This window comes from Protopterus annectens, chromosome 6.part0 (genome assembly GCF_019279795.1).
Source record: "Protopterus annectens isolate FY-2018-M chromosome 6.part0, PAN1.0, whole genome shotgun sequence".
Lineage (NCBI taxonomy): Eukaryota > Metazoa > Chordata > Ceratodontiformes > Protopteridae > Protopterus > Protopterus annectens.
Window position 1 is genome coordinate 29,833,476 of NC_056737.1, and position 21,473 is coordinate 29,854,948.

Genomic DNA, 21,473 nt, shown 5'->3' on the forward strand with positions numbered 1-21,473 from the left:
CAAGGCATTCTTTAGTTACATCTGTGACCTCAAAGGTAAGGCCCAGATTTGCGCTGAACTCATAAGTTAATGGTACTACATATATATATAACCCATGGATATAGCAAACCTACTGGCTGAGAGGTTCAGTAAAAACTTCACTCCCCTGAACCTACCACATATACCCCAAAGCATCCCTAACACCTATGCCCCACCTATTATCTCCGAGAAGCAGGTTTTAAATGCTCTCCCCAAGGCCAAAAGCACAGCCTCTATAGACCAGACAACATCCCAGGCTGTGTTCTACATGGGTTAAAACACAAATTAGCATCACCATTCAGCATGCTTTTTAATCACAGCCTAAGCACTGGCTTCATCCCAGCGGAATGGAAAACAGTTACCATTATCCCTTTGCATAAATGCAGTCCATCCATGGACCCTGGGAACTACAGACCCATTAGACTTACCAGCCTTATTTGGAAGGCCACGGAACGATCATCACGGACCTTATTAACAAAGATACAGGAAATCACCAAAATGCATGACCCCACCCAGTTTGGCTTTATCAAGGGGAGATCATGTCTATTAAACTTGGTGGACTTCTTCAAGACAGTCACCAAAGCCCTAGACGAGGGTAAATCTGTGAATATGGCCTACCTAGACTTAGCCAAGGCCTTTGACAAAATCTCCCACTCAGGCATCATTGATAAACTCACCCAGTTTATCAAACCCATATACTGTCTCGCGGGTTTTAAACTGGCTCACTGATAGAACTCATGCGGTCAAAATAGGGGACTCCACCTCTTCCAGAACCGTAACCAGTGGTGTTCCACAGGGTCGGTTCTTGGACCCCTACTGTTTGGAATCTACTTCTCCAAAATGCAGGCTAAAACTAAAGGATTGTGGCTGAAAAAGATTGCTGATGACTGCAAATTGGGAGCAATCATCAAGCCCCCTAGTGATGTTGATTTTCTACAAGAAGGTCTTACGCAGACTAATGACTAGAGCCAAAGTCATGGGCTTAAACTTAATGCAAAAAAATGCATTATCATCCCCTTCAGTAAGGGTGATGTTCCTGCAAACTAGCACATCAACAGCAGTACCCTAAGCGTGGTGAGAGATCTGGGCACACAGGTTGACAGCGATCTTAACTTTGATCACCATGTCTCCACAATGGTAAGAAGGGCATTGTATATTGCTCATCTCAAAAGCAAAGGCATTGCATCCAGAAAAAGAAGAGGTTATAACCCCCCTATATTCTTCCCTCATCAGGCCAATAGAGTACAAAGCTCTCTTTGATATGTTCCTTTCCAAACACCTGCAGCAATTAGAGAGACCACAAAGGTTATGAACAAAGACCACCGAGAGGCAAACAACTGAACTCTGCACTTTTAATATGAAAAAAATAAAAATATGTAAAACAAACAATACACGTGAAGCGCTTTTCATCCGGCTTAGTGGCCAGACTTCACCAGACAAACCACAGATAAAATTCCTGCCTTATATAGTGAATGACACACCCTCCCTTCTGTTTAATTAAAAGTTAATTACTTAACTGATCAACTCAAAGGTCACACCAAACCAACTTTTTTTTTCTTTTTCTTCATACAGAATCATCCTAACAATTCTTGCATAAGCAACTACATATAATTCAAACCTTTATATTCAACAATAAATATAATGTCTACAGTATGAAATACATTCTAAAAATTATGTTAAAAAATTATTATACAAAAAGTTATCTACACAAGTGTATGTACACATCCTTCGTAATATACATAAAATCTGCTCATGTCAATTTATTTTGTTACTAAATGTAGCTCAAAGGGGCTCTCTCATCTACACAAACTTCTTAGTTTTAAAAAACAAGTTATAGATGTTACTTCATTTAGACCTAGTGGTCTACTTGCATCTAAACGGAGCTGCCATAACAGTTCATGTTTTTCCAGTACTAACTGGTAGGGGCCCACCCTCTAGTATCAGGTACAACTTGTCCGATAATTCTAAACAGAAAGGTATGCTCAGGATACCTAGCACAATGCCTAGCCAAGTCATTCTCCACTTTCCCTTTATTAATGTTGTATATGTGCTCATATACCCTTTCTCTAAGATTTCTGTCGGTTTTACCAACATAGAATGCTGGACAAGTTTGGCACTGAGCTAAGTATACTACAGATTTTGAGTTACAGTTAAAACTTCCATCAATCCTGTAAGTCCTATCCCTCACCGAAAAAAATGGTCCCAGGGGCCATACATTTACAAAAGTTGCATGAGTCACATTTAAACATACCTGGTGTTTTGTATGCTTTGTGCATGTGTCCCTCCAACATATCTTTCATGTTCCTACCCCTCTTGAATATCAAGGTTGGTCTTGACATCAATTCTTTCTTCAAGTGCCTTGTCAGTGAGTAGGAGGTTCCCATTCCTACACAAAATGTTCTTAATTCCATAAGCATCTATACTAAAAGGGGTAATAAAACTCACCGAGTAATCTCTTTGTTGTACATTCTGTATAATAGCATCATACCCCATTCCCATGGTGTCTGAAGTGTTGTCGTAGGAGGATTCTAAACGTGTCACTCCCATGTCTCCCACCTGATGTGTACACAAAATGGGTTTATATAACCCTTTTCGTCTTTTATACTGAACTTCATGTAAAAGTTCCAAAATTAAAGTTTCAGGATATCCTCTGTGGAGAAACATGTTTTTCAAGAATTCACATTCTATTAGAAATTCATCTTCCTCAGACACCATTCTTGCTGCTCGCACTAACTGGCCTTTTACAACAGATCTTTTCTGGTGGATTGGGTGTGAGCTAGTAAAATATAGTAGGGAATTTGAGTACGCTTCTTTACGATAGATTTTAGCAACATATAGTTTCCCCACTTTATCTTTCCCCAATTCCACGTCTAAGTAGGCAATCTTGTCTTCCTGAAAGTTGCTAGTTAATATTAAAAAGCTAGTAGTATCATTAAGTGTTCTTAAGAATTGTTCAGCATCAGTACAGTCCCCTTTAAACATTAAAAAAAATGTCATCCAGGAATCTAGTGTATAGACCAATGCTGGCAACCATGTCCTCACAACTGAAAATAAACTGATGCTCCCAAAAGGCCATCACCAAATTAGCAAAGCTAGCTCCGCATGGTGAGCCCATCGCTACCCCTGCCTTCTGTAAGAAAATCTGTGTGTTCAACAAGACAAAATTGTTTGTCAGTACTATATCCAGTAGGGTCTCCATCAATCTCAATTCAGAATTGGGGACCCCATGCCATCTCATTCTCTCAAGCACCCATTCTATACCAGTTGTCCAATGTATGGAAAAATACAAATCAATAACATCAATTGTTAAAAATTTACTTTTACCTCCTCCTTACTTGGCTTAAGTAACAGTTGATCACTAAGCCACCTGTAAGAAAATCTCTGTGTTAAACAAGACAAAATTGTTTGTCAGTACTATATCCAGTAGGTCTTCCATCAATCTCAGTTCAGAATGGGGGGTCCCATGCCATCTCATTCTCTCAAGAGCAACCACAAAGGTTGCTTTCAAAGAAAATTCAGGGTCTTCAAGCTCTGTCTTATGCAGACAGACTGAAATCATTGTCACTTTATCCTGTGTCACACAGACTGCTTAGGGGTGACCTGTGCCTTGCATGTACAGCAATCTCTGACCTGGCTTTAATGGAAATGCTGCACATTCGCAAGTCAAATGGCACATGGATCACTCACTCAAAGGACCTTAACCTGCTATATGACATCAACAGAACTTGCTGGAAAGACAGAGGTTGCCTCACCTTTGGAGCAAGCTTCCTATTCATGCTCAACAAATTCCCTCATTGGCCCTGTTTAAGCACAATTTAGACGACTGCATAGGTAACTAGAAATACACTCCGGGGGTTCCACCTGTGTCCATCCTGGACAGCGGCAATTAGGTGTTGATTTTACTGTCTGCTTGAACCAGGCACCATTGGGAACATGGGTTGAACTTGGCTAGGGATGCAAGGGCCCTGGAGCCATTAGCCTAGTAATTCCCTACGATCTGCTTGATCAGCACTAAATACCATTCTACACAACTGTGTTCCCAATACCATGCTGTTAAGGCCTGGAACTCTCTCTCTCTCTCTCTCTCTCTATATATATATATATATATATATCCATCAAGTCAATACCCTCCCCTCCATTCATTTAAAACCATTCAACCTCACAAAAAATTCTACACAACATGTACCTGTTCATAACTTGTATTACTCTTCCTTCATCACTCACTTCCTTATGTAAACCAATTTCTCTTTCTGACTCTCTTTCTAAATATGCTATAACACTGTTTCTTCTCTTATTTCATATCACAATTACTACTGTTTGTATTATGCTAGCATACCTTTAATTTCTTTGTAAACTGGCTAAAAATTCCTCAAATATTACACCATTGTCATATTTAAGAATATATAAAATTTATGTTTTCACATTGTCTAATTTGGCATAATTATTTATTTTGCAGATGTTTTTGTATTATTTCTGAAAACAGCAAAATTATTGTTCTTAAAATTTTGTTGTAATACTTTGGAGCTTTACACCCCAGGCCTTCAATGAAAATGAGCACCTACCCAGCAGGACTTTCTCAGTAAACAAATGTCAGTACATAAATAAAATAAATAAATCTTTCCTCAGAACAGGTAAATAAGCTATAATATTTCTAATATACACAAAAGAAGCTAGCAAAAAATTTAGAGTGGATTTTACAATTAGGAATTCTAAAAATAAGTGTTGCAGAGGAATACACTTTTTCTGTAACCATTGCAAAGGCTTTTCCCCATTGTTGTCAGAGGGTGAGAGAGTAGCACTTAAAAATAGAAGTTATGTACTCACCATAATGTTCTATCTGTGTTGTCCACTTTCATTCTTCCTCAACCTGTGGGCCTCAGATCAGACTCAGCTGCTTTCCAAAGCTTTTGGCTCCGAAGCTTGAGCTCCTCCCTTACCCATAATGCTGCATTCCCCTCAGATTACCTCAGACTGAGTTTGTTGCTAACATATTTCAGAGTATATACAAATGTATACATATAATTAGTTAACTATTAGAAAAGAGACAGAATAAGGTTCAGGAGCTCAAACAGGAACTTTTCTTCCTATAAGCATATCCGTAACGTCTTACACAGCCATGGGCAGGGGGTAGGAGGATGGGAAGGTTGAGGAAGTGTGAAAATGGACAACACAGATGTAACGTTATGGTGAGTGCATAACTTCTTTATCTGATGTTGTCATTTTCATTCATTCCCCCCCCAGCTTCAGTAACCTTGGGTGGCCCTCATGGAAGAATATTCCGGAGCACTGCAGAACCAAAGGCAGCTCTACTTCTGGAGGTAATATCGAGCTGACAGTGTGAAATAAAGGTATGAGAGTTTGACCACGAAGCTATTGCACAACTATCATCAATTGAAACCCTAGACCAAAAAGCAATGTTGACAGGGATCTGGTAGAGTGGGCGTTGACTTGTTTGGGCAAGGATATGCCCCTAGATGCATACACAAAAGAAATGTGGCCAATGTGGTCTTAAAAACTGATTTTCCTTTTCTGATATTGGTAAAGGATACAAACAATTGCTCAGACTTTCTGAAAGATTTTGTCCTGTCCAGATAAAAATGCAGTTCTCTATGAACATCTAATAGATGAAGGATATACTCTCTCTTGTTTTGAAAACTGGGAAAGAAATCTGGTAGTTTGATGGACAGGTTAATACTGTTCACTGTAGCAACTTTGGGTAAAATGGGCTGGTATCTAAAGGGACTCTGTCTTTACAGAAAATCAAATAAGGAGGTTTGGAAGAAAGGGACTGTAACCCAGAAACTCTTGAAGAAGTGATGGACACCAAGAAAACAGTTTTCCATAAAAAGAATTTCAAATCTACTTTGGCCAAAGGCTCATAAGGAGGATGGACTTAGTGCCTGAAGAATCACAGTCAGATCCCAAGGATAGGTGGTAGCCTTGACAGGAGGGCAAAGCAAGAAGGTACCTTTAAGAAACGCTTTACACAATTTTGAAGAGCTAGCGATGAAAAATTTTCTTCGATGTGATAATTTGAAATGGCCACCAGCTGCACTTTTACAGCAGAGTAACTTGCCCCATTTTGGAAGATATCAGCAAGGAAGTCTAGAACCACAGGAATAGGTGCAGTAAAGGGAACCGACTGCTTCTGTTGAGCCCATATGGAGAATCATTTGCTCTTATCAATTTTCTTAGTGGATGGTTAGTGGGATGAAATCAAGATCTTTCAGATGGCGGAAGAAAGTCTGGAAAGTCTAGCCATCATCGGAACTGGAGAAACCATAAGATTAGGTTTAGGCCTGGGAAATCCAGGTGAATCTGCTTGATGGATGGGACAGTAGATCTTGAACTGGTACCAATGTCCACAGAGGGCAAATGATATGAGACCACAGGAAGGTGAACCAGACTTACCGAGGCCAGAAAGGAGCAATGAGGATTACTCTGCTCTTCAACCTGTGTGCTTTCTGAAGAAACCTGGGAATTAGTGGTAGAGGTAGGAATGCGTAAAGTAGACGAGGGGGTCAAGCATTAACTACAGCATCTCTTGGGGACTGTACTGAGGAGGGATCAGGGCAAAGGACCTGCTGCATTTGTTGTTGTGAGGGGACTGGATGGGAGAAAGGAAATTCACCCCGGGGATCACGACAGTCACCCTGCTAGACAGGGTTCCAGGGAAGTAAATAGTGTGGGAAGAAATAGCCAGGGAATTGTTAGGGCTAGGCTTGTATAGGTCCTTGGGCCGATAGCCTAGTACCACCCTATGAACCTATGCAAAGACATCGCAGCAGGGTTGACCGCATTTGTGAAAGATCATGTTTGCCACTGACTGCTTTAGAGACCACTCAGGAGGCATCAGCAAGACTCTGCTCAGCCTGTCTGGTAGAATGTTGCACTTCCCAGAATGTGCAATGCAATAAGAAAGCTGTTGGTAGAGATCGTCCATTGCCACACTCTCATTGCTTCTCGACACAGGGGGTAAGACTTGGTTCCTCCTTGCTTGTTGATGTACCACACAACTGACATACTGTCAGTTTGTATCGCAACAGTCCCTAGAGGAAGAAAGCTGTGCACGGCTTACAATACTAGGACCGCTCTCATCTCTAGAACGTTGACGTGCAGAATGGTCTTGTGCCTTGGACCCTCCATCAAAGAAAATGCCCTCCCACCCTAACTGGGAGGTGTCAGTGGTCAACGTGGTGTTGGGGGACGACGACAAAGGGATGTCCTTGTTCGATATTTGAGGAATGAAGACACTATAGAAGCGAGTCTTTGCACACCCTTGAAAGTTTGATTGGATAGCTTAGAGTATGTTGGTGCAAGGACCACTGGACTACTACTAATGTCCATTGCAGAATTATCATGTGTATTCTTGCTGTAGGTAACAGCGTAATCATGGCAGACATAGACCCCAATGCTGTGAGTACTAACTTTGCTGGCAGATTCGTTATTGCCAAAATCTGTCTGATATGTAGTCTTAGAATGGAAATTCTATCTGGAGGGAAGAAGGCCAGGGTTTTGGATGTGTCCAGATGTACTCCTTGAAGTCTATTACTTGGAGAGAGTCCAACTGCGATTTCTGCATGTTGATGGTTATGCCTAAGGTAGGGGCTAGGTGTAACAAATAGTCCCTGGCTTGGGTGAGTAGATGCCTAGTTGGAGCAGTGAAGAGACAATCGTCTGGTTAAAGAAATGTGGAATCCCTGCAGTTTCAAGTGAGCTGCAACTACCGCTATGCATATGGTGAAAACCCCGAAAGCTGTGGTGAGACAAAAGGGAGGACTCTGAATTGGTTGTGACTGGCTCCCAGCCTGAAGAGGAGATACTTTGTGGAGCATCAGTTCATTTTGATATGATAGTAAGTGTCCTTCAGGTCTATCGAGCACATCCAGTCATTCATTTGCAGTAGAGGTAGAATGGACTAGACTGTGACAATCCTGAATTTTGAGTTTTTTACTGACTTGTTCAGGGACATAAGTTCCAACATTGGCCTCAGATTCCTTGTCTTTTTTGGTACAAAAAAGACTCTTTAGTAAATCCCTGATCCAATCTGATCTGGGGAGACCTTCTGGATAACTCTTGTCTAGCAGCTTTGCAATCTCAAAAGCTGCTGACTCTCTCTGATTGGGTGAAACATCGAGGAGGGATCTGCTTGGTTTGGGATATTTTAAAAAGGGAATAGAATTGCCTCTGGATCTGATACTTTGCACCCACAGATCATTTATGATGGCTATCCAAGCTTCTGGTTGTGAGGATAAGCACCCTCCCAACTGCCTCCAGAGAGGGACAGTCGGGCAACCTTTCAGGAACACTGAAAAGGTCTGTCTGACAGTGAATCTAAAGACCCCTGATTTTGTGGACCCCCTCTGCCACATGAGCAGCATCTACCATTATTACTGCTTCCCCCTCTGCCCCAGGGGAAAAGTCTCCTTGAGAATCTGAAAAGGACCTTGAGACTTCTTGAACCACAACTTTTTACCACCACACTGATTCCTGAAGGATCTTTGTGGGGTAGAAAACCAGATTCCGATGGCAGACAAGGTTTTTCCATCTTTCTTGTTATGGGAGAATGCATCTCTGACAGTGGGCCCAAACAATGATGATCTATCAAAAGGTGCAATGACGAATGATGCCTTGAAAGGTTCTGCAAAGTCACACAGCCGCATCCAGGCATGACACCTAATGTCACTATCTGAACTGGCAGCCTGTGCATTGCCCTCTGCAGCCTAGGAAATTAACCTCATGGATGCAATGGAAATTGATTGTTGAGGGCGATTCTGGAGGAAAAGCCCTTCTGTTCTTCATCAGATATGGACTCTGGGGCACAGCTACAGAGTTATTTTATTAAATCCTTCTGTAGCCTAGTAAATTGAGAAAGATAGTTTAGCGCTCATAGGGTGAAAGTGGCCGAAGCGTAAACTCTGTCAAATCTGTCCATGATCTTTGACTCCCTGTTAGAAGGATGTACAGTGGAGTTTTCCTGAGCTAGCTCCTTTTTGGTTGCTGCCACAACAACCATGGCATCTATCAAGATACCTTTGGTCCAATGTGGTCCATGTGTTGGGGCACTAAGAATCCTACCTGCATGTTTCTGGATAGGTTCTACAGTGTCTGTCTCCTTCCACACCCTGGTTGATATTAGGTCAAAGAGTGCATCAGAAGAAGGGGACACCCAAGATGTAGATGTGGACAGACCCAAAAGCCTCCAAGAACACAGTTTTCCTCAGGGGTAGGGTTGATTTCAGGAATTCTTCTCCTTCCTCAAAATCAGTGTCTTCTGTGACTAATCCTTTTGTAGAATCCAGGTGCATCTTTTTGCACCTTCTCTTGCGGGGTACCTCCTTGGAAGGATGCTCCATAGAGTTATCGGAAGAGACCTGGAGTTCCAAAGGTGGAATGGCTTGGAGACTTTGTGGCTGGCTGTCCCAGAGGTGTCAGATGTGGGGTCTCAGACACAGTATCCAAGGAGGTAAAGAGTGGATCCGAAAGTATTGGAACCATGGATCTCCTTGGTAAGGAGAGAACCCTCTCTACCACCTCAAAGGCAAACAGAGACAACAGAGACATTCTCTGCAGAGTTTGAACCTCTGAAGTAGAAGAACCCACAGCTGGGGCAGAGGAAGGAATCAGGCCCTTTAAAATAAGTTTTTTTCAGCGGTCAGCCAACGCATGTGGGTGAAACCCCTTGTAGATGGAACAGGTGGTTTGAAGATGAGAAGGGCCAAGACAATACATGCACTCCTTGTGAACATCAGATAAAGGAAACTTGTGCCCACAGGAAGTGCACTTTTTAAACCCTAATGGTTTATCAGACATATTAAAGTCAGAGAAAGAAAGGGAAATGAAGGAGGTAAAGAAAAGTCCCACAATAACGGACCAAACTTTTTTTTTTAAATATAAAACCAGGAGATTGGGGAAAGAGAGAATAAAGATAGTAGGATAGAAAAAAACTGACGTATCTGAAAAAATTGGATGAAAAACTCTCAGAGGAGCTCAAGCAAAAGGATCACGGATGCTTCCTGTCAGAGTGGCAAATGAGACCGCTTTTTTTTTTTTTTTTTTTTAATATATAACCAGAAGATAGGGGGAAGAGAGAATAAAGATAATTGGAAAGAAAAAAAAAATCTCATCTGAAAAAAAAAAATGGAAGGAAACTCTCAGCGGAGCTCAAGTGAACAGATCAAAATACTTCCTGCCAGAGTGTCAAACGAGGTCTGAGGTAATCTAGGGGAAATTAAACATTATGGGCAGGGGAGGAGTTTGAGCTTTGGAGCCTAAAGCTTTGAAAAGCAGCCGAATCAGATCTGAGACCCACAGGTTGAGGAACGAATGAAAATGACATCAGATTAACATGTTTAGCAGCAGGAGCATGACTTACCAAGGACTGCTGGACCTCATATACAGTTAGAAAACAAAATGTAAAAGACTGAGGAACTTCATTCAATCTGTTTGCTTTCTTAAGGGCAGCAGTCTGGCTATTAAAGCAGGTTACAAACTACAAAAACAGGAGGAACTGGAGAACATTCAGAAAAATTCAGCTGTAATAAATCAGAATACTTTTTAGTGATGATGGAGGATGACTATTTTCCCAGTAAAACAAATGACTCATTCTGGATATGCTTTCAGTAACAGAAATCCTCTCAGAGTCAGAATCAGAAACTCATAGATAGAACACAGAAGCTGTTCTCTCACAATCATATTTCTGTTAAAAGTCCTGGGCATCCTCAAAACAGTAAAGAAGTCCTTTTTCTTTCACACGTAACACCAAAACTGGTAGGGTCAAGAGCCTGAACTAAGCCCAATAAATCACTCCTGTCCAAAGTAACTGAGACAGGTGAAGATAAATGTATAACTATTAGCTTTTTTTTTTTTTTTTACAGGAATTTCTAAAAAAGCAGACCTACGTTTAACAGGCACAAGCTCCCTAAAGACAGGCATCTCAGTCTGACTAAGAAGAGATGTATTCCCTAATCCTTTCTCCAAGACAGATAAGAGTGTTTCTTCCTTGCCTGTCAAGGGCACTCCAACAGCCCGCACTGGATGTGCCTAACCCCCAGTCCATGGTTGCTGTAGGGACTTACAAGAGAGGAAGTCAAGGAAAATGATGAATGGTCTGAGGAATCAGAAAGGCCACAGCAGAATCACCCATATGTGGCTGAGGCAAATTAGTAGTCTGGTGATGCAGCAAAGGTTGATTGGAAATTTCTTTTTGTGACTGGTAGAAGGAAGAATTATAGAACTTTGTTCCATGGTAAAGCCAAAAGCTAAATGAATCCCAAGGAAGCCTGGCAGCAGTAATCAGTGAAAAATGTTGAATTTTCCAATTAAAATCATGCTGAAAAGCACTTAACATTTACAGCCCCCAAAATAAATTAACAAGTTTAGCTAGGAAGACCAAGTTTTAACAACTTTTTTCCCTGAAAAGTAAAAAAAATAACACTAACAGTAAGAAGTGACTAAACGTAACATGACAGTCTACAAAAACACTTTTTCCTAGATTACAAATAATAATTTTACAGAAAAATTAATATCCTTATCAGGATATAACCCATACAGCTAAGGCTACTGAAGCAATAATCAAATGCTAAACATCTACCCAATTAAAGCTACATGCTGAAAAGGATCCTGCCTTGGTTGCATGACAGAGGATTGCTATACAGCCAACACTTCTGTCAAAAAACTGAGAAACATAACATTTCAGTGCTCTAGATATCAATACAGACAAGAAGATCCATTTGCAGTGGAGGAGATGTAACTAAAAAGAAAACCAGCCAAGTTCTGTTCACAAATGAATGGACTTTTGCCCAAGCAGAAACCAGTGCAGATTTGTACAAAAACATTTCAGTTTTCTGTGTCCCCAAAGGACTGAGCACAAAAGTCAGAATTACTTCACCAGTGCTCACAACAGAAAAAAAAGACACAAAATACTATCCCAACCCACAAGGATCTGAGAAACAAGGACAAAGACTAAACCTTAAAGCCACAACCTGTTTCCTACACAGAAACATCTACATATACAAAAGTCATTTTTTGGAACTTATAAATATTATTTGCTCTTCCCAAAATGTTGATGGACACTGCATTTAAAAGGTTTTTTTTCCTGCATTTTTAATGCAGAACAGCACTTTAATATAATTAAGGTAACTTAGTGAATACAAATTAATGTTTTGAACAGTGTAATAAAGTCTGTTTTTATATTCTCACAACTTGGTGCACGTTTTTTAATTCTTAGCTGAATCTGAAACTAGAACAGGTTTGGAAAGGAGAAAATATGTGTTTAACCAACTGATTTATGTTCATCTGCAATTACTAGGTTTGCAGTCGAAGGAACGATTGAGGAGCCTAGAACAAACTCCCAGTTGTCCCCAGGCACCATCTTAAGTGACATGCTCAAGGTTATAGAACAGGCAAAAGAGGATCGAGGGAAGCAAACTCTGTGCTACAGGAACTCTACCTCAGTCTCCTTTATGGCTCTACAAACCAGAGGTCTAGCTGATAGCATAAAATAGCATAGTCCTACCATTTATTCTTGCAGATTTATGAAGGCTCTTACGAAGATAAGATAATTTAAAGTAAAAATAATTCAAAATAATAAATAAGCAACTGTACATGCTACTGCGGTGGTGGTGCTGCGGTAGCACTGTCACCTCACAGTAAGACGTTGTCATGTTTGATTCTCAGCTAGAGTGTCTTCTGTGTGAAGACATGCGTGAATGGGCGTACCTTCGTTGAAGGTTGTGTATCAGGGCTGGCAACTCGGCACGTAAAAATCTACTGCCAATCATTAGCGGACTGGAGTTCCACTGTGGTGACCCCTAACTGGGAAAAGCAGAAAGACACAACAACAACAACATGTACTTTGTGAACCCAGCCACTGGGGATGCACAAGCCAGTGCATTTCTTTTTGCTGGTCCCAAGCCCAGATAAATGGGGAGGGTTGCGTAAGGAAGGGCATCTGGCGTAAAACTTCGCCAAACTATTCATGTGGACAGCAATAAATATTTACATACCGGATCGGTCAAGGCCCAGGTTAACAATGACCGCCAACAGGGTGCTGGTGGAAATTGGGCTACTGTTGGCCGAAGGAGGAGAAGAGGTGGTAGGCATGGCCAAAGGCAGGAAGAGAGGAGAAAGGCTAGGACTGTGGTAGTGAGGGTCAGAACTTTGAATGTTGGCAGTATGACTGTATAGGGAGAGAGCTAGCCGATATGATGGACAGAAGGAAGGTTGGTATATTGTGTGTGCAAGAGACCAGATGGAAGGGGAGTAAGGCTAGGTGTATTGGAGGTGGGTTCAAATTGTTTTACCATGGTGTGGATGGGAGGAGAAATTGTGTAGAAGTTATACTGAAGGAACAGAATGCTAAGAGTGTTTTGGAGGTGAAAAGAGTGTCGGATAGAGTGATGTTTATGAAGCTGGAAATTGATGGCGTAATGATGAATGTTGTTAGTGCATATGCTCCACAAGTTGGGTGTGCGATAGATGAGAAAGAAAAATTCTGGAGTTAGTTGGATGAAGTGGTGATGACTGCACCCAAGGGTGAGAGAGTGGTGATTGGAGCAGATTTCAATGGCCATGTTGGTGAAGGGAACAGAGGGGATGAGGAAGTGATGGGTAGGTATGGTGTTAAACAAAGGAATGCAGAAGGTCAGATGGTAGTGGATTTTGCGAAAAGGATGGACATGGCTGTGGTGAATATGTATTTTAACAAGAGGGAGGAGCATAGGGTGACATACAAGAGTGGAGGAAGATGCACACAGGTGGATTATATCTTATGTAGAAGGGCAAGCTTGAAGGAGATTGGAGACTGTAAAGTGGTGACCGGGGAAATTTTAGTTAGGCAGCATAGGATGGTGGTTTGTAGGATGACGTTGGTGATCAAGAAGAGGAGGAGGAGTGTGAGGGCAGCACCAAGGATCAAATGGTGGAAATTGAAAAAGGGTAATTGTGAGGTGGAGTTCAGGGATGAGTTAAGACAGGCACTGGGTGGCAGTGAAGAGTTACCAAATAGCTGGGTAACTACAGCAGAGCTAGGAAGGGAGATTGTTAGAAACATGCTTGGTATGACATCTGGACAGAGGAAGGACGACAAGGAGACATGGTGGTGGAATGAGGAAGTACAAGAGAGTATACAAAGAAAGAGGATGGCAAAGAAGAAGTGGGATTGTCACAGAGATGAAGAAAGTAGACAGGAGTATAAGGAGATGAGGGTGCATGGCAAAGAGAGAGGTGGCGAAGGCTAAGGACAAGGCATATGAAGAGTTGTATGAAAGGTTGGACTCTAAGGAGGAAGAAAAGGACCTGCACCGATTGGCTAGACAGAGGGACCGAGCTAGGAAAGATGTGCAGCAGCTAAAGGTGATAAAGGATAATGAGGGAGACATACTCACAAGTGAGGAGAGTGTGTTGAGCAGATGGAAAGAGTACTTTGAGGGGTTGATGAATGAAGACAATGAGAGGGAGAGAAGGTTGGATGATGTGGGGATAGTGAATCATGAAGTGCAATGGATTAGCAAGGAGGAAGTAAGGATAGCTATGAAGAGGATGAGGAATGGAAAGGCTGTTGATCCAGATGACATACTGTAGAAGCATGGAGGTTTTTAGGTGAAATGGCAGTGGAGTTTTTAACCAGATTGTTTAATGAAATCTTGGAAAGTGAGAGGATGTCTGAGGAATGGAGAAAAAGTGTTTTGGTACAGATTTTTAAGAATAAGGGTGATGTGCAGAGCTGTAGTAACTACAGAGGGACTACATTGATCAGTCACAGTATAAAGTTATGGGAAAGAGTAGTGGAAGCTAGGTTAAGAAGGGACGTGATGATTAGTGATCAGCAGTATGGTTTCATGATGGGAAAGAGCACTACAGATGCGATGTTTGCTCTGAGAGTGTTGATGGAGAAGTACAGAGAAGGTCAGAAGGAGTTGCATTGTGTTTTTGTAGACTTAGAGAAAGCATATGACAGGGTGCCTAGAGAGGAGTTGTGGTACTGTATGAGGAAGTTGAGAGTGTCAGAGAAGTATGTAAGAGTGGTACAGGATATGTACGAGGGTAGTGTGACAGTGTTGAGGTCTGCGGTGGGAGTGACGGATGCATTTAAGGTGGAGGTGGGATTACATCAAGGATCAATTCTGAGCCCTTTCTTATTTGCAATGGTGATGGACAGGTTTACAGACGAGATCAGACAGGAGTCCCCGTGGACTATGATATTTGCAAATGACATTGTGATCTGTAGTGAGAGTAGGGAACAGGTGGAGGAGACCCTGGAGAGATGGAGATATGCTCTAGAGAGAAGAGGAATGAAGGTCAGCAGGACTAAGACAGAATATATGTGTGTGAATGAGAGGGAGGATAGAGGAATGGTGAGGATGCAAGGAGCAGAGGTGGTGAAGGTGGATGAGTTTAAATACTTGGGATCAATAGTTCAGAGTAATGGTGAGTGAGGAAGAGAGGTGAAGAAGAGAGTACAGGCAGGATGGAGTGGGTGGAGAAGAGTGTCAGGAGTGATTTGTGACAGACGAGTACCAGTAAGAGTGAAAGGAAAGGTCTACAAGAGGGTAGTGAGACCAGCTATGTTATATGGGTTGGAGACAGTGGCACTGACAAAAAGGCAGGAGTTAGAGTTGGATGTGGCAGAGTTAAAGATGTTAAGATTTGCACTGGGTGTGACGAGGGTGGACAGGCCCAGGAATAAGTATATTAGAGGGTCAGCCCAGGTTGGAAGGTTTTGGAGACAAAGCCAGAGAGGTAAGATTACGTTGGTTTGGACATGTGCTGAGGAGGGATGCTGAGTACATTGGGAAAAAGATGCTAGGGATGAAGCTACCAGGTAACAGGAAAAGAGGAAGGCCTAATATAAGGTTTTGGATGTGGTGAGAGAGGACATGCAGGTGGTTGGTGTGACATAGCAAGATGCAGAGGACAGGAAGAAATGGAAACAGATGATCCGCTGTGGCAACCCCTAACGGGAACAGCCGAAAGATGATGATGACATGTACCTTGTGATTGTACACAAATACAAGTGGTTTATAACTGTTGAAAATATCTGTGCTTCTTCTGCTGGTCTAATGTATTAGTTTTCACAGATTTACTTTAAACTGTTACTGCTGCTATTAAATTTTGTTAGATAATCAAAATACCAAGGCCAGCCCTTCAACAACTATGGAGATTATTAATCAAAATGCAAAACCAGCAGTGTGTACACATTTCTATAATGGACTTTGAAGCAATGCTCTATGGGCCTCCACAACTGGAAATACAGTGGACATTAAAGAAGAATCAAATAAAGAGTCTTCATTTTGCAATAAACCCCACAGAATGGGAGGAAAAACAGATCAAGTGGTAATATAAAATGTCTAGTATTACAGCTTAGGCAAAAAACTGCAATGTGTGAAAAGAGACAACCACTATGGAGACCTGCTGTTGGAAAAGGGTCAGACACTTACCTGTTTAGAAAGGAGTGTCTTTTGAGAAGTGTACAGAGTAATATAGACTGCATACACAACTACCAGTCTAGATTTGAAAGACAAAGAGACAGAGACCTTGTGCATCTAAAGTAAAAGATTGATAAACACCACACCCAGATAGAGACACACCACAGATATTATACATGTAGAAGAGACAGAATGAAAGAGAAAACACTAAAACTTAAGTTCATTTCTTACTTTTCAAAACTAGCTTGTGCCAGTCCAGCAGTAAAGGCACTATCGGCAACAATTTGTGCCATTCGGGCTAATGATTCTGCAGCAATACATCGTAATAAAGGACTGGAACTTTCCAAGGCACTTATCACTAATGCCAGTGCAGGTTTTCTTACTTCTTCTGGTTCCAAGAGACCTCTGCTAGCAGCTGAACACTAGAAATAAACAGCAAAGTTAACAATAATATTAATAACAATAATAATAATCAGTTGTTGGAAATAATTTAACTAAAAAATACAGGCAAAATTTCTAACCCCAAGGAATGAATTACAGCTTGACAATCGTCATCCTGTCTGAAGTGAAAGATCATTCATCTCAACCTGTGTGGGTGCGAACACTGATAGCATCTGATTTCTTGCACTTAATCATTTATGTTTGCAGGATAACCAATAATAGCAATAGAATAAAACACAGTAAGTCAAAAAGTTCATACTGAAGCTTACAGGTTTCTGGCTGCTCTGAAGCAAATTAAATAATTTCTATTGCAAACATGACTGATGCTCCCTAAAATCCTTTCATCTATATGCAAGGGAAACAAATCATTACATACTCAATATGCTTTTTCTCCTTGATGTTACTATTTTATAGTATTTTCTTATATATTTTATGAGTCTGAAATTGCTCAGTATTGATAAGTGCACTACCCTGTTAAGCAAACAAAAATAAAGATATTCTTTATGAAGTAACTGAGATTAACATTAACCATTATGCAAATCAGTTAAATACTTACAGCCAGCAGCATTTCAGAAGAGATACCAGAAAGCAGGTGATGCATTTAGTTGCTACAATGCTCTGGTATTCTGTAACCATTCCTCTATTGCTACCCTACCTGGAACTATGCAGTGCAACTGAGACTAGTCATCAAAATGCTGCTGGCATAACAGCAAAGGAAGAAAGAAATAGGGATAGTCTTGCGAACAAAAGTGGAAAGCTTAATGGAAACTCCAGACTGAAAGAAATGGCACTCACCAGCTTCCCAGCGTAGTTACAAACACAAACAACTTGCTAACTGATCTATTTAGAGAACATACCAGTGAAATTGTTCCACATTTCTATACAGATACTACCATAATCCTTTCACAAATATTAAAACAAGATAAAGTATGGCAGTACAGAGTCACAGCAATGGTCACTACTGTGGCTAAAAGTATGAAAATAATTTATTGTAAATTAAGTCACAAAAGACCAGACTCCCCCATCCTAAATGGACAGTAACCTTGGATTTGGTTATATTAAATGAGGGGGATGAAGTCCTTCATTGGGGTAAGAGTAAAGATCCTGCCCACATGATTGCAGAACTAAAAGTCCATCCTGAATTCATGTGAAATTCAAACTTTTGACATGGAACCACACAAGATAAATCAATGCAAACAGTGAAGATAGCCACCTGTAAAGGTTAGCAATGTCTCCACAAACTATAAATCCAGATCCTCCATGGAACAGTAATCAGCAAGATGAAGCTGCATTACTCTTTATCAGGATTCTTTTCTAACTCATAGGGAACATAACAGTGAATATTTTAAAAGTGCTACCAGAAAAGAATATCTTTTATACAGCACACTTGCTTTTTGTGCAGAAGGTTGTGGGTTTTATTCCTAAACTAGGTAGATTGACTGCTGACACTGCAGTGCTGCACTCCTAAGTGAAGTGTTCTTGGGATGAGACATTAAACAGACTCCATCTGCCTGGTAGCTCTGGTGGATGGAAAAGATCCCACAACACCTATCAAAAAGTGTAGGGACTGTCTATTTATACACAAAATACACACACGTGTGTATGTGTCTATATATATATATATATATATATATATATATATATATATATATATATATATATATATATATATATATATATGTCTATATATATATATATATATATATATATATATGTCTATATATATATATATATATATATATACACACACACATATATATATATATATATATATATATATATATATATATATATATGTATTAGAGGTAACATGGGATACATTCAAATGACCGCTTAAGGACATCAGGTGTTTCAGCTATATGGCAGTTCTGAATGTTATGGACACATTCAGGCCAATAAAGCCAAACCCCACTAGCTGTGGACATGCATGTTTCAGCCTTTTTATGGCCTCATCAGAACAGCATAAGCCTGAATACAAGAGGTTTTAAGGAAACACAGTGGAAAATCTAGCTTGGCTAGATTTTTCTTTCTGTTTTTACTTATTGGTTTGTCTATATAACCCATATAACATAAAAAAAAAAACTTTTTATCTGTTCTTTTAACACACTGTTTACTTATATGCTTAACATAGCCATATTTAATCATATCCATGTTAATTGTATCCACTTCTTTTATATCTTTGAAAAAAAATCGTCTTTACCTAGTTTTCCCCACAACTTTTTTACTTTTTACATTTTACATTTCAAAAAACACACATTCTATAGATTCTTCTTCTTAACAATGTGAACATATTCTATCACATTTCTTTTTATATGGCATATTTCCTTTTAGATTCATAGGTGATTAGTAAGCTAATGGCCCTATGGCCTTTACAGGCTTAGCCATGTAGAAAACCTGTGTACTCTAATTGACCATAGTTAGATGGTCATTGTTGGCAGAGAGATTCTATGATCAGCACCTGCCCCTGTCCATAAGGCATACAGGTGCCACCCCAGGGGGTGTGTTTACAGTCACCCATCCAATTGTCAAGGTTCCGCTTAGATGGGGTCAATGAGGAGCTCTGCTTCATGTGGAGTGGGAACTTAATCTCTGAGAGATATATCTGACTATCCAACATGTTCTCTTAATGTCAAAGGCTAGGATGAGATCCCTGGAACTAGTAACTCTTGTTCCATTTAATTTGCAGATGTGGAGTATTTCCATTAGGGCAGAGTCAGAGACTGCTCTGTAGGCCAGGGTCAGATTGCCTCTCGGCAGCTTGTACGATACAGAGTACAGTGGCAGGGCTTTCAGTCTTTTCATGCAAGTCACATTTTGGATTCTCTGGATTCTCTTGGTTAGAACCTCTGCGGTCTCTCCAGTTGCTGCAGGTCTCTGGTGAGATACATACAGAAGGGAGCACTGTACTCAATTAGTGGTCTGATAACGGTAGAGTACAGCACAGCTGCAATCTCCTTAGTCTTGGATGCAATGCCCTTATGTATGAGATAAGCAATGTAGAAGGTTTTCCTTGTATTCCTTATGGTGATTGAAGTTTAGATCAACCTGACTTTTACTGGCAATTTATCAGTTATCAGTCTCCACAAAAAAATCTTGACATTCTACTTACCGATAACACCATTTGCTTCTTATTTTTATAGCTTTAATTATTTCATCTATTTGATTTTCCCATGGTTTTACATAGTAGTGTTTTATCATTACATTCTTATACCATACTTTTCTATTTTTTTCTATATCATCAATTTTCCACAAAAATATTTTTTCTTGACATTTTACTTCTTTACTTATGCACTCTTTTTTTTTACCAAACCTCAAAATTTATCATGCTTACAGTTATACAGTTTTACTACTAATCTCTCACTGTTTTCCTTTATCAACTTTAAAAATTTGTACAAATTTAATGAAGCCGCATATACCACTAAACCTCCCTACTCTATATTTACATACAAGACGGCTGCCTTTTTTTTTTACTGGGTTTAATCTAGAATCCCATATAGATTTAAAAAATATCTGCAATCATTCATTTTCAAATACTGTTGACCACATAAATACAATTGCTAAATATGCTGTTTTTCCCAACAGTACCTGAATCTACCAAATAAGCTTTTTTTCTGAATGATAATTTATACGTTCTCCAGAAAAGACAGGTTTTATTTCTTCTACTGTTTTTTTCCCCAGTGAATTCTACTTACATCTTTATTCCCAAATTGTATACCAAACATAGAAATTTCATTCATTGTAAAAGACTTGCCCCTTATCTTTACTATATCACCTAAATATTTACTTTTCTCTTTATTTAAAACCATCTGTATTACCTCTAAACACTCTTTTGTGCAAATGTTTACTTCTTTTATCCACATTTTGTTCTTTGCAATTATTATAATGTCATCTGCATATGTAAACACAACTGGAATTCTTAACCTTTCAAGTGTTACATAACTCACCTCCTTCATTTGGTAATTAATTTCACATACTTCACATTAATAGCTAATAAAAAGAATATACAACTCATTGGGCATCCCTGTCTTAAACCACTCTGCATATGTACCTCTTGGCTTAAACTACCATTTACAAATATTTCTACTTCGTTACTACTATACACTGACATACATAATTCCCTAACTTTCTCACTTACATTATATTCTTTCATTATTACTGATAAGATTTCATGTCCAATTGTATCAAATGCCTTAAGGTCTCCTATCATGATTTTTGCTTCTTTTACATTCATAATATCCAAAATGCCCATGTTGTTAATTCTTCACAACCCTTCACATTTATATTATATATACTACCTTCCATAATATTTTCCAGTTCAATTTCAAACCTCTTTTGTATTATTTTTATAAAGATCTTATAATCATTATTATTCAATATGACTGGTCTCCAGTTTAACTGCCTTCTAGCTTCCTTCATCCATATGTGTTTAAGTACTCCATTACATAATTCTTTAGACATAAAACCTTCATTTAACCATTCATTGAAAATCTTTAAAAATATTTTTACCAATCCCTTAAATTTTAACATATTTCATAACCTATTCCATATGGTCCTACAGCTGAATCTATATGTACTTGTCTTAATACT

General features: G+C 39.8%; 1 protein-coding gene across 2 annotated transcripts in view; it reads right to left on the reverse strand.

The window, feature by feature from the left end:
- The window catches only part of HEATR5A (HEAT repeat containing 5A), a 2,570,019-nt gene that overhangs the window by 1,399,667 nt on the left and 1,148,879 nt on the right, over window positions 1-21,473 (reverse strand). For both annotated transcript variants that reach the window (XM_044073826.1, XM_044073825.1), the window contains exon 17: window positions 16,677-16,867. In XM_044073826.1, coding sequence (XP_043929761.1) covers window positions 16,677-16,867 — 191 coding nt within the window. The remainder of the gene's footprint in view (window positions 1-16,676; window positions 16,868-21,473) is intronic.